The sequence below is a fragment of the Bolinopsis microptera genome, chromosome 11 (assembly GCF_026151205.1).
Source record: "Bolinopsis microptera isolate Bmic1 chromosome 11, MBARI_Bmic_1.0, whole genome shotgun sequence".
NCBI classification, from domain to species: domain Eukaryota; kingdom Metazoa; phylum Ctenophora; class Tentaculata; order Lobata; family Bolinopsidae; genus Bolinopsis; species Bolinopsis microptera.
In genome coordinates, this window is record NC_087082.1 from 12075927 (window position 1) to 12090791 (window position 14865).

Consider the following 14865-nt stretch of genomic DNA (forward strand, 5'->3'; position numbering starts at 1 on the left):
GATGAGTCTCGAAATTTGCCTAAAACTGCTTCAAACGTATCTCCACACTTATCAAACACAGGAGTAAGGTTCAAATCACTTGAATTGTAAATAATTCCAACTCCTCCGCCTCTGCATTTAGCAGAGTCTTTCCTGATGTAGTGAATCAAGTTATAGCCGTAAGACTTGATGGTAGCAGTAACATCATTCTTCATGCTGGTGAGCCAAGTCTCAGTGACAAAAAGGACAGAGATTCCTTGGTCGATTATAGATTCCATGATTGGTTGAATCTTATTATTGAGAGATCTCACATTCCAGCAACAGCCAAGAATCTCCGCCGGAGAGGATTTCAGACCACTGCTTACAAGTTTTTTGAACTGTAGTAATTGATAGTTTTGCGGAGATGCTGCTGTTCAGCAACATAAGCTGGACATGTCCTATCAAATGCCGTGTGGTGTGTTTCTTTCATCCCGATACTTGCCCTTAGAGCAGTTAATGCAGCATGAAAATCATGCTATTAGTTTTCTTTTCTGGACAATCTTCTGACGTATGATTCTTGGAACAATAACCACAAATAGCTTTTTCTGATTCACACTCCGACCTGTAGTGTCCAAAACCTTGGCAGTTGTTGCATCGTTTTACATGAAATTGATCATAAACTTTGCAACTAAACGAACTGATGTATAGCCGATCTCCCTGTTGTTCTATGATTTTCCTGATATTGTTACTAACTCGTATAGTAGCTTGATGCTTGCTGCTGTTTTTGATCTGAGGTTTAACTTTTAGTACAGAAAATGTTTTCACCCTGGGATTTTAATGCCTTAATGTTGGGGTGAGCTTGAAGGAGCAGGTCTTCTAGATCTTCTTCAGAATAATTATCAGCAAGGTTAGCAACAGAGATTGTGGGCAAACGTTCTGGTGGCTGGTGCGTTTTCATATCTGGAAGTTGCTGGGATACTTCTTGACAAGATTTTCCCTGTCAGCCGTTGTCGGACACACAACCACAATGTCCCCATTCTTGTTGACATACCGTTTGTCAGCATGAATGGCGTTGTCTTTGATGATTTTGTCAACTTCTTCTTGGCGATCTTTTGCTTGATTTTCTGGTGTTTGCTGGACATGATTAATACAGAGCGATATGAAGGGGCAACTGGTGCTGGAGATGGAGGAGAAGAAAATTTCAGTTTTGTCCGGAGATGTTTTCATATTCACAACTTTCATAAGTAAACCCTTCATGTCCTCCATAGATTGGGTCAGATTATCTACTCGCCTGTCAATCAGGTCGACTTTACTTTCGGCACTGACTGCGGAGTTCTGTTCAGAGCGTGTCTTGCAGACATTACACACAAACGTAAAAGTCCCAAATCTGGAACTGTTAACACCCTTGGTTTCGTTTCTGTTGGAGTATGCTTTGAAGAAAGTGCGAGGACAGATTACAGCATTATTGATCCTATCTTTATCAGCATCTCGACAAACAGCATGAAATGACGATTTACACAAAAAGCAGGTAAGAGCAGTGTCATTAGCTTGAACATCATTACAGGTATTACAAGTGCCCGTCTTTGATGTAGGCAAACTGGTATTGAAGAGTGTTACCTTGTCGCTGTTGAGTACTTTCAGAGGATGTGGATGAGTTCAGGATAGGTGTGAAACGTTGCGGGGATAACATATCTTCGCTAACATTCCTGTCATTCTTTGGCGTATCATCCTGTAACGAGATTGAGGACCTGTTACCCTCATCATCAAAACCACCTTCTCCGATCATTGCGCACTTCTTTTACAAAGTGAAACAGTGCAGATCAGCAGAGTCAGTAGAGAATCAAAATTGAGTTCGGGGTCCTCAATAAATGTATTTAATTGTAGTTGTGATAATAGTTTAAAAAAAATATAATATATATACATTTTACTTGATAGAGTGATTATCTTAAAGTTAAAGTTAAATGTTTTTACAGGCTCTAGTGATGTAGTTTTACGAAGATTTCAAGCCTTACGTTGTGTGTTTCCCTTCGAGTCCAAAAGCATTATATGTTACATTGTTACAGTATATAATTTGGACTATACACAATTTGATATAAATAAAAAGAATTATAATTAGTGCTTGAAATCAGTTGCTGAAAACAATATACTTTACAATGTTAAAGTAATCTCTTTAGAGTTCAACAGTTGAGTAAAACTAAATCATGTCATTTTAAATACAAAAAAATCATAAGACAATAGACATTTTTAAAAAATCATTGCCACTTAATAATCATATTGCAATATTAAAAGTTGCTAAGTAACCAATGTTTAATACAAACTATCCCTCTCAATGTCATTCCTTATCTCGTTAACTGTTTCGGTGTTCAGTTTCACTTCTCTAACAGATTCTTATCATAGAACCCGCGGAGCCATTATCTGGACGTTCCTCATTACTGAATGGATTCCCCCTCTTCCTCGCCACCACTTCCTCTTCTTCATCTTCTTTTGGCTCTGATTTCACAACTTCATACGCAGAAGTGCATGTGCTAAAAGACATTACGCCCCTCGAGCGTGTTCTTGTCCCTGAAGCTCTTGTTCCATCAGACGTTTGTGCCTTTTTCGTTTTCTTGCTCGCTTCACCGGAACGTTTCAAGATTATAACGGTTGAAATCAAAGCTGAAGTGATTAGCACCATTATTGTTATGACAGCTATCTTTTCAGGAAGTTTCCTTGATTCGTTACTCACTAAAAATACCGTTGAAGCTACAAAAAGAAGTAGCAATCCAGATCCAAAGAAGATAAGGGACTGCTTCTTAAATCTTTGATGTATAATATACTTTCTCTTAGGGTGTAGGGTGTAGGAAAGCAAAGTGATTACTGTTACTGAGTAGATGAGAAGTGCTAGATATAGCCAGCCCTGGTACATGAAATTATCTGATCGAATACCACATGGGTAGGAGTATTCGATATATATCGCACCAACCAACCCCTCGACAAAATAGAACAGAGAAATAGCCATTATCGTCTTCCAGCTTCGCAGCGAGTCGTATGTCACCTTCGAGGGTACGGTTATGTATGCCATTGGTTTTCGTAATGAAATGACAAATAAATCCCGAATACTGAATAGCATTAACGATAAGATCTCAACTGGTTTCAATCGCTTCAAAGCTTCTTTTACACGTTGAAGATAGGACCCATGCTTATTGGCTACGATACAATTTTGTATAAAACTGGCCCCACAAACCAACATCAGGTATCCAATTATTCCAACAAAAATGAAGTTGTCTGGAACCGAGTGCATGATTGCCGTAAAGAGGAACAGTCTAGCAGGTACCATCATGAGGTAAGCAAAATAAAGACAGCTAGATGCAGCTAATGACATCCTTGGTGTTATCGGACTTAGCTTTCGAAAGGATTTCTCTACAGATACCATAAGAGAGGGAATTCTGAAGAAAGGAATGATCACAGAGTACAGCTCTATCGTCGATATACAAGATTCTTTCTTTCCCAACAGGTTGTCCGTGCACCCAAAGTTTCCATTTTTGTAGTCAAAATTGTGCGTGCTGTTTGTTAAGCAAGTAGGAGCTAGCCCTGTTTTGCCAATATTGTTGAAATATATTTGAATTAGATAGAACTGTATGATGAGCTCAGGTATTTGCTCTAGGATCATGTGGTATTGCCTATGACAGCTCTGTTGTGCCTTTTGGCGAAAAAGATCTCGAACATGGGTGGGTGAGTGAGTTAGGACCGAAAGGCGGAATATCGCAGGACGGAGCATCATTATCGATAGTATGTTGAACATAAACGACCTAAAGTGTCCATGACTATGAGGTCCCTTTGGTTCTTGAACTTTGAATGGCCAGAAGAACTTAAGGAAATGCCTGAAGATCCAAGGAAATCTGGAGTATATGTGCACGTTTGAATGGTCATGCCAATCTTCTTCAGTCACTTCAGTCCTGCCAAGCAAGTGGCGAAGATAATCTTCTTCCTCATCGTATAATAAAATATAACTGCGAAAATTTTCATCGATCACTGAAATAATTACAAGTGCAATCATGAAAGATCCTAGTCTATCTGAAAATCCGTGTAATGTTTGATATCCAACTACAGCATCAGTAAAGATATCAGATATGTGTACTCCGATGAATACTAAGCAAGGGATGACTGAGTAAACTCTGCGTATAGTGCACTCGTGAAAAAAGTTTGTGATACCCAAACATCGAACAAGACGTCCATCTGCTTTCTTGAGGCTTGTGCATAGAGAAGAACAACAACTTGAACCTTTTCCAAAGTAAATTGCTAGTATTTTGTCTGCTATGAGCCTAGCATCACTGCAGTCTGCACCTTCGATTTCCACTTTTCCTACCATGGTAATTTTTTCTAGCCGTTCTTTAAATTGCCTCAAATCATGACTATCTTTGAGTGATTCCCTCAGGAAAGCTTTTCTATCATCTGTACATATATTATTAACTTGTAAGCAAAAGTACACGACCTTGAGTAACTTGATGACGTAGTCCGAATCATCTCTTTTGTGATAGATGAGATTTTCGATGGATAACTTGATAACATGCTTCTTCATTAAAACGTACCTCAGTTCCTTGTGATTCACATACTGCTGTAGTCCTTTTACTATAACGTTGTAAATGGCACTGCACGTGATCCTCATGTCCTCAGTCAAGCGAATGTCTTCTTTATGCCTACCAAGATAACTCAATAGAGGCGGGTCATTGTACTCCATCAGCCTTCTCAGCGAGGGGATGAACTTCGATGATAAGTTGGTTGGGGTGAGATAATTGTCTAATAGTGTATCTAACAAATTGACTTGATCTTTTTCAGACGATTCAATACACGTGCACTGTCTCTTTTCTTTAACAACGCGTCTTAAGATATTGAAGACCGTGTTCCTGTCTTTGTCTTTGTCGAAGTGGATGTCGATTGTTTCCTGAGACAGAAGAAAACTTACAATTTCGAAATATCTTCCATCGATTGCCATATCTAATGGCATCTTTCCATTCACTTGGAGATTAAGGTCGATCGCTTTGTGGGTACACAAAATTTTCAGTGTATCGAGCTTGCCTTTAAGAATTGCGTGGTGTACAACAGAGAGCTCCTTGCTATCCTGTACATTTACATCAATGTTAGAGTTGTTTGCAAGAAGGAATATTACGAAGTCGTTGTTATCCTCTTCAACGGCAATGTGCAATAAGTTCTTACCATCTCTCAGCCAAGCATTTATGTTGGGAAGATAAACACCTGGACATCGGTAGAGATAAAGCAACAAGGATTGGTGACACTCATTATTCATTACAGCCATAGCAAATGGAGTATTGCCATTCATATCTCTGTGGTTCCTTATCCCTTCAGTAGAAGAAAGCTTCTTTATAGCTTCTAGGTTTTTTTCTTCCACTGCTAAATGTAAAAGAGTTTTTCTGTCTCTAAATGCATGGTTGATGTTACTTAATTCAGCTCCAGCTAGCGAGTAAAGATAGAGCAAATATCTAAGAGGTCCCGATTCAGAAGCGAGACCAAACGGTGTCTTTCCTTGGTCGTTCTGGATATTTTTGGTACCTTGTAGATTACAAAGATACTTGACCTCTTCGTCGTTTTTGCTGATGACTGCCATATGGAGAAGCGTATTGCCATTGGTAAACTTGCTGTTGACATTAATTGTAGGAAACTTATGTGCCAATTTAAGAACAATATGATAGTTTTTCTCCTCTGCCGATAAGATTTCAAGAGAAGGTAAATGGGGCTTATTTTCCATCCAATAGTCGGCCTCTGCTTGCTCATAAAAATACATTAACAATTCGTTGTTTTTGCTCATAGCAGCTAAATCAAATGGAGTGTAACCTTGGTCGTTTTCAATACCTTCAGCTCCTCCTAATTTGGCCAGATCACTCATTGCCGTCTGGTTTTCACAGTGCACTGCCATGTGTAAAAGAGTGTTTCCATTGTGGAATCTTTTATTGGCAATCATGATATTATTATAAGCTTGGACCCTCATTGCTGATTCAAGGATTAATGGGAAATTCTCTTCGTCTTGGGACAATATATCTAGCGGTGTCAAACCCTCATTGTTCTCCTTCGTGAGATCAACTCCTTTTTTGTTAACTATGAGCTCGAAAAATGGATGGTTTTTATCTAGAGCCGCATAGTGGAGAGCTGTATTGCCATTAATATCTGTTGCGTTAAGTTCAACACCGTTTGTCGAGTAGATACTTTCTAAAGAAGACCTGTTTCGCTCCTCCACAGCAATGTGAAGCAATGTCTTGTTTTCCCGATATCTACAATTGATATCAACTTCTTCCGCACCTTGAAGTTTGTAAAGGCAAAGCAAAAATGAGAGGGGACATGTCTTCGATTCAGCGGCTAAATCAAATGGAGTTTTTCCTGTCTTGTCTTTGACATTCCTTGCTTCAGCGATACTACATAGATATGACTTTGCTTTTTCGTTTTCAGTGACTACTGCCATGTGAAGAAGCGTGTTACCATCTTGGTACTGTTTATTGACGTTGACGTTTGGTATGATGCATGCTAACATCAATGCGATCGAAAAGCGATCGACGTTTTGAGCAGCAATATCTAATGGGGTCTGCCCTCTACTATTACGTATCTGTGGATCTATATTTTCACGTTGTAGAAGAATCTCTGTAGTTTTTACCTTACCTCGTCTAGCTGCATAATGGAGTGCAGTATCACCATCAAGACTACATCTGTAATTGACGTCGACACGTTTTTCATGAACTAAACAGTCCAGCGTCCTGTATCGTGCATACCAAGTTGCAAGGAGAAGAGGGGTGTTACCGTTTGCTCCAGCAAGATTAACATCAACATCTTCTAGTTGGCAGAGATATTGTACGACGTTCTGATTGCCATTTCTTGCCGCGGTGCAAAGTGCGGTCCCTTCTTGTTTGTTCACAAAGTTTAAGTCAATACCCTTAGTAGACGCTAGAACTTTTAATGTTGTTATTTGGCCAAGCAATGCTGCTATAATGAGGGGTGAGTCACCCCAGTTATCCGTCTTATTTACCTCCACTCCTTCGATACCGCACAGATGTTTGGTTATTGTCATGTGTCCTTCTCTGGCTGCTACACAAAGTGGTGTCGATCCGTTCTTGTCCACTGCATTGACATCAACTGAGGGAAGCTGACAGAGGTAAGTCACAATGTCAATATATCCGAACATTACAGCTGCACCTAAAGGAGTGTAGCCATATTCCTCATCTATCTCATTAAGATCAACAGTTCCTCCCTTTTCTATAAAAATCTTTGACAATGCAGGACAGCAAGATACTCTTTCATCAGAGTTGTTGAGTGCCAATGGATCTACCAAAATAGGTTTTTCAGTTTCTCCCTTTCCTACCAACTTATCATCCGAGCAGAGACTCTTTACTGTGTTCAGATCATCATTCTTCACTGCTTTAAATAACCTCTTCTGATCATCCATCTTCTGGAGATAATGCCAAGGATCCTGCGGCAAAATACAAAAAGTGAAAAGATCAATTTTTAATTAAGCTCCTGTCACCAGACTAAGAAATGGTCAATGGTTTACTGTTTTGTTTTGGCGGAAATATTTAAATCTTAGAGAGATTAACCAGGAAAAATATCCGAAAATAAGACAGATTAATTCAGCTTCACATCTTTGTTAACTTTGTCACTAGCCAGTAACCAGCCAATATTCAATTTAGTGCGGAATAAGTGCTCTATTAAAAAGCTCTGTATGGTTTTCTACTGTTTTTTAAATGTTTAGGCGACAGTAGGAATTACCTGGTTCGATTCGAACTTTCTTAACAGAGAATATTTTTCTTGTATCCAACTAAACTTAACTTTTCCAAGATCGGTTCCCGAACCATTGAACTGATTACTGATCTAATTAATTAGTTGAAAAAATTTCAAATTCAAAGAAAAAGGACTATGTTTTTGTTATCTAATTACCTGAATTTCAGATCTCCTTTCACATTCCTGCTTTGTTGTGACCATACATCTGAATTGATACGATAAATACTACTATATACTATTATATAGGGTGTTTTTATTGTGTCATAATTTGCTTGATCGCGTAATATAAAAACTACTAAACAAAAGATGGGAAAAAATTCAGTTCAGACCTGTAAGACAAACATGACAAATTTTCGTGGTATTACGCTTCGGGAAATGGAAGGTAATATTCTAGAGCATTACAATTTTAATCAAAAGGCAACTTAAAATGTTCAACTAACCCCGTGATGAATTAAGGTTTTTGGAAACTCAAGCAAAGATTTTAGCATAGTTGCTATTGGTAGGGCATCACTGAAAGAGCAATTCTTTCTGGTACTACAAGATAATTCTGATAATGAGTACTATTTGAGAGGCTATATTGTAGTCGGCATCTCAATGACATTCCTCAGAATTAGATTGTACTTCACAAATCCTGCTACACCAAGTTAGCAGGATTAATTAAATGAAGGTACCTATAAATAGGAGCAAGTAGTACTGGGAAGGTCTTGTTAGGGCTAATAATGACACACTCACAGCCATGCTGTTTTGTGATTTGTCCAGGACCATTTTATGTTAGAGCACTCCTTCTAGTGTAGGTTAGGCTGCAGTAGTTCGAAAGTATTGGACATGGATCAGAGTTTATTACTTGAATTCTTGAAAGTTGAATGCTCAATTTAACAGAAATCCAGTACCACAAATACTTATTTTTTGAGAGAGCGAGGAGGGAGAAAAAGAGAGGCATTTTATGTCACATTCATGTTACAAAACCATCAATTAATCCACTTACCACCGGCCGATTTTAAAATAATTTGCTTATTGACTTCGTCAGAGTTTTGTCGAAACTATAGTACCGAAAAACAAACCAGTCCCGTAACTCTTACCGTTTTCTTGATATACTGGCTCGGAAATTACACGCGCACAAACAAACAGACAGACAGACACACATTCTGAGATTATTACTTAAGATCAGAGCGATTTTGATTTCACAAAAGCCAATGAAAAAATACCATGAATATTGAGTACACCAGGGACAGCATTAAATACAATCAGGGTCATCACTAATCTCATTGACAAATTTACGAGTTAGAGCACTCAATCGGGATTCGGGAACCATGGTAGCATATTACAGTAACAGTAAAGTATAACATGTTCTACAAATTAGTATACAGAAGAGTCCATTAAATTTGAGAAGCGCGGCGGGGGACAGAATGTTCCAGAACTGAGCAGAAGGGGACGGTTCCGTAAACCTGCTAATACCAGCAGTTATCTCTCACTGTATCACTACTTTCATTACATCGAGTTCAACAAGAGCGAGCCCGACACATTGATTTACAATTTCTTGTAAGGTCGGTACAATAATATTTCAAACTATTTATAATTCTGCAGCTGGTTACATTCAGATTTGTCGTCAAACTCTAGTCACTATCCTAGCCATATTTATACTGTAGGCACTGTCCTAATCATACTGTAGGCACTATCCGAGTCATACTTATACTGTAGGCACTGTCCTAATCATACTGTAGGTACTATCCCAGTCATACTGTAGATTGTAGGCACTGTCCTACTCTCGTGTCCTACACTACATTTGCACTAGTGTCCTACATTATCTTACTCACAAGACGTCAAACTGTAGTCTGTAGGACGCAGGTACTAGGTATTATGACCCCTTTGACTACCAGTTCTAAATAATACAATTAATGTTGTTCGTATTTAAAATTTGTCAAACTCCATTGAAATTTCCCCAGACAACAGCCTCCAGATCGATTTTACTTCATTTCAAGAGACGAAACATGATACATGAAAATGCAGTGAGCCCTACACATTTGTCAGGGGACAGCAGTACAACTACTCATACTTTCTAATTAGTCATATTATTGATAGGGTTCAGTAATTATTGAGTTATTATTAAGAGTACTAACTAGATGTTTGGCGGATTAAAATGTTTAATCTGATGAAATATTGATAAGACTTTTCTCAGATACTTCAATTTCACGCCACTCTACCTGCTTTAAACGAATGTAATCCAGGAGGTTGATAAAGAGAAACGGGTTGGATTACTGTTCTGCATATTTAGGAGTCACCAAGGTGTTGCCATGGCAACCATCTTGTTAAACATAAACATATGCCCAATATTGTGCCAGCATCATAATATTCAAGATCATATTTTAACTTGAGATTTAATGTCATTACTTAATTTGGAGAATGTATTAAATGTGACAAAGATCTGTAATTATAATAGAGGAGGTGACGGATAACATGTTCTCAGTTTAGCTACAAAACCGATTAGAGATTATAGAGTAGCAGTTCAGTGACGGGGGATTTTAAAATAACCAGGAGATAAATTTAGAAATTGGAGCTGATGTTATTAGAATGTTTATAGTACAAACAGTTCAGTTTTTTAAACAGTGAAATACGCAATATTTCCTCGAAAATGCGATATTTTGAGGACAGAATTGATCTTTGACTTGACACCCGAATAGTAAGAACAGAAGAACGACAGACTATAACAGGAATAATTATGAACGGAAAACAAACGAATATGACTAAAAATATAAATATAATGAAGTTCACCTGAATACTATCCAGTTCGTCGTTCAGATCGTTCTCATAACCATTCTCCCCCGGTATGAGTGACATTTTAGGCACACTCACTCTCGATGACGTCCTTGAACGATCTGTGCGGAAATAAACGTGAATTTCCTAAATTTGAAATAGTTTAGAATCGGTCAAGTCCTTTCAAGACTTTAGGTTTTTAGGTTTTTGAATGGTTTGTAGCTAGCCTGGTTTAAAGCTAGTCAGTAGTCCCACTTGGGTTTTTAAATAAGACCCAAGCCGGTCAAATATAGAATGGTATGTGTAGTGATACAACGAGTATTTGTAAAATACTGTAATTCTTGAATTAAAACGAACACGAGATTCCAGGGACAAAAAGAAATCGCGGCATGTACGGAATCGCGATTTTTCCCATTATTTGCGACAAATTTTATGTATAGTTTAATGTATAGTCTGTTAAAATTCGCGGTATCGCGATTTTTGTCCAAAATAATCGCGAAATCCTTTTGTCCCTGCGAGATTCGGCCGTCAAATCATAATACATTTTTTAGTGTAACATAAGAAAATGTGATGTTAAACCTAAATGATAAGACAAACCCTATAATGATACAGGATGACCCAGAATCATCATACTTCGACATTTACAGCTTTACAATTGGAACATACGTAAGCGTTAGAGAAATGCTACAGTAGAGTGGAAGTTTTGACATTGATTCTGAGCAATCCTGTAACAGTACAGTAAACAAACATTTATCGAATGGAGTGATCTTTGCTGTTGATAAAGGAGCAGATTTGGGTCTGGTTGGGTCTGTAGAGCTGTCAAGATCAGGTTTACCACTTCGTACTGACTTCATAATATCTAGCACTGATGTCTTTACCAGATCCGACAACTCGTACACCTCGCATATCGTTACAGGGCGGGGAGTATTGTGCTCCTTAAAGTCGGTGCTGTGATTTTCTGTGAGTGAGGGATGAGTGCCTTGTTGGTATTGGAATGGTCAAGAAAACAATGAAAACTGTAAATTGCACATTGCACATTGCACATTACACATTACACATTACACATTACACATTACACATTACACATTACACATTACACATTACAAATTACACATTACACATTACACAAGTTAAGGTGTAATGTGTAAGTTTATGCTAAGTTATTTGACCGATGTTTATATTACCTGTCAGATATCCATAGTCATTGTTTTTGTCGAATGGCTTCTTCTTCGGTTTTGAGAATGCTGGTGCGAGTGATCCAGGGGACACAATAAACCTGAGGATTTTATTGCTAGAATTGTAATTTAAAGCAACGGATACAGTGTGTAAACACTCACCGCGAAACTTACAATTCGAAGATTTCTCTTTTCTGTCAGACCGTCCACGTGCAAATTGGATAAAAATTAAAAGGTTGCGCAACGCACACGTGCACGTAGAAAGGATTTGAATTTACTCTGACCTGTTTTCCCACTCAGCGTTGAGTTCATCTCTAACAACGCACACTGGCACATCATTCAGTCCCTTGATATGACATACACGGCGAGCATGGGGGTTGTGTCGTCGGACCAGCTCAAGTTTGAAATCTCCTAGGTCGTCTACACGTATACCGTCCGGACAGGAGTGAGACCTGGGAACGTATAGGGCCCTGTACCACCGTTAGTTTGCCAAGTCAACCAGATCATTCGTATTTAGTAAATATTAGTAGAGCGTGACATCGAATAAATGAATAAATATAGTAAATATCAATAGAGCGTGACATTGAGTACATGACAAGATACTTGTGGTGGTGATGATGTACCAATTTTAACCAAATTGAATAACAAAACAACATTTGGTTAGCTAATAAAGTTAGCTGATGAATTATTATAAAAGCATTCACCGTTTTAGTCGTAGTATATTAGCCATGACAAACACTCCAACCAGTTAACCAGAACAAACAGCGAAAGATAATGGAAGTGTAAGATGAAATAGTGGCTCAGACAACAGGACAACAGGTAGCAGTGGCAACCTCAGCTTGTTCGCAAATGCAATAAACAATTCAGCTTTCAATTCTTTGTGGTTGAAAAAAAAAGTTTTTAAAACCTCATGTCAAATCAGCTGTTTACTTCCTTTTTGAGCCAGCATGCTGCTGAATTGTGTTCAAAACTAAATAGCAATTCATGAATAACAATATATCACCATGAAGCATTGACTTGTTGTTATTGTTCTGCAAGCTCAGAAGTCAGAATATATGTTAACTTTTATTACAAAAGATTTGCAAGGTACAATAAGAAAAGCTTTAATCTACAGCATGCAAGTAAAAAACAAGGGAGGCGGCGTATCCCATTATAGGACTTAAAGAATGATACCAAGTGTTTTATGTCATGCATTCATGTGGTTGAAGGAGACAAATCGATAAGAAATTAGACATGAACTGATCTTTAATCAGTTTATCAGCATGTGAATTGTGACGAATGAATAATGATCATACTTTAATACAATCCACATGTTGAGAATAATATCCGCACACTGATTACTAGTAAAGTGACACAAGTGAAACTGGTGGTATTTTAGTGAACTGAAGATGAAACTGGTGAAGTGAGAATCTGAGAATGCTTTGTTCCCAACCTCTGATGAGCATCTTTAGCGAACTGGTTGCTGTACCGAAGTCTGGCAGCTGGGTCTACTTTACGGAGCTCACTCCGTACACGGAAGAACGGATCAGAGGCTTCGGGAGTCTGTAACCTTGACATCCTGATCTCACTTCATGACATTGCTTTGAAGCATTTGTTAAAGCAACACGCTAAAGTTACAGCACTTATTGCAGTGGAAAAAAGACATCATCATGATCTATCAAAATTAAATCTGTTTCACGGCCCTAACATTAATGTGGTTCTTGCTATGTGTTGGTTCAGCCGAATTAATTATTATGTACTCAAGTTTATTTTTATTTTTAGTTAGTTGTCATCCGGCCAAACATTAAGCAACTTATATTGCAGTACCATTTATCAATTAGTATATCAAAATATGTCATTGTAATTTTTTCATGGCTGAAATGTAACGCCATGAAAAATAATAACTGTATTAATAGTGTATATTAATAGTCAATGACTATGAGCTGAGGAAGAACAATTAGTAATCACAATACAATATCATTTATTAATCTTTATGAATCCTTTTTCAAGTCCTGCAATTGGTTGGTTTCTAAAAAAGCACTTACAAAGCTTTCATGTAATGCAGGGCTAGATGAAATGATGCTAAAACAGCTCGACAATTAATATTCTTTGCATGGATCGTATTTTGAGCAATTCAATCTCACACACTACACCTTTAAAAATAAGCATGATGATATCATAAGATCGTAACATCATGGCAATTACTTCAATAGCACCAAGAAAATGTAAGAGAATGAAATATTTGCTAGCTGGTTAGCTGGTGGGTCGAACTTGTAAGTTTTGAGACTCCCTTTTGAAATCGCTGGGTAATTTGACAGTTTGTCAATGCATGGTATTGGTAGGAACATGGTTGGAACACCGTTGGCGCACAGAGAGGACACAGTCAAGGGAAAAGGCACAGTTAGAGATTGAATAATATCATTCTGTAGCTATAACAGTTGATAGGTACTATGAATAAGGTAATTAGAAAATTCATTTTGGAGATTCAAAATGTCTAATCAACTTCAATTAAGTAAGGTATACCTGTGATCAATAATAGTGTTATCATCTGACGACTCTTTTAAAACTGTGCAAACTGGGACATCATTCAGCCCTTTCATTAATGTGACATATTTCGTTTGTGGTGTATGACGACAAAATGGGTCCCCTCCAATACTTATGTGGTGTGATCTGCAAAGAAAAAGCAATTATTAGAAGCAAAAGCAAGATCATTCTTTCCCTCAAAGTAAGGGTAGATCAGAGTTTTACTACAACTGTAATAGTCTGTTCAATTTAAAAGCATTGCATATTATAGCCTATATGAAAACTAATTATTCTAGTAATTATAAGCTAAATCTTGGAGGAAGATAATCATAGTATTAAAGAAATATTATGGAGGAGTGAACAGATCAAAAAAAATGTATTATAATTACTTTGGATCATCATCAACTGAACAAAAAGCTTGTGCTTCAGATAGTCCTGGTATATGATGAATGTGGAAAGGTTGAGGTTTATTACGGTTTGTCTCATTGCGGTGAATTGATCTCTTGTCTTGTGAGAACATCAACAATAGAAATATAATGTTAGTTAACCCATAAAGTAACGAAAATTAAAAACACATGGGACTAGTATAGAAAGTCTGTTGAATGGTTATTTGAATAACTCATTAAAAATTGTTGTTTATAAACATCTTGTTGCCAATGAAAATTATTTTAAAAGTATTATTTGTAAGATTGCATTGCAAGTACAGCAATGAAAAAGGCAA

General features: G+C 37.6%; 1 protein-coding gene across 9 annotated transcripts in view; it reads right to left on the minus strand.

Annotated features, from left to right (window-relative positions):
• Positions 1-13226, minus strand: part of LOC134822531 (uncharacterized protein C4orf17 homolog) — a 38304-nt gene extending 25078 nt beyond the window's left edge. For 3 of the 9 annotated variants that reach the window (XM_063833635.1, XM_063833634.1, XM_063833638.1), the window contains exons 1-4: positions 13075-13226; positions 11927-12094; positions 11652-11743; positions 10486-10589 (exon numbers count right to left, since the gene is read on the minus strand). In XM_063833635.1, coding sequence (XP_063689705.1) covers positions 10486-10589; positions 11652-11743; positions 11927-12094; positions 13075-13199 — 489 coding nt within the window. In that variant the 5' untranslated portion in view covers positions 13200-13226. Of the gene's footprint in view, positions 1-10485; positions 10590-11215; positions 11426-11651; positions 11744-11926; positions 12113-12346; positions 12467-13074 lie in introns of those variants that run through there. The other 6 variants (XM_063833632.1, XM_063833631.1, XM_063833636.1 and 3 more) reach the window with 4 other exon arrangements.
• Between the last annotated feature and the right edge of the window lie 1639 nt (positions 13227-14865).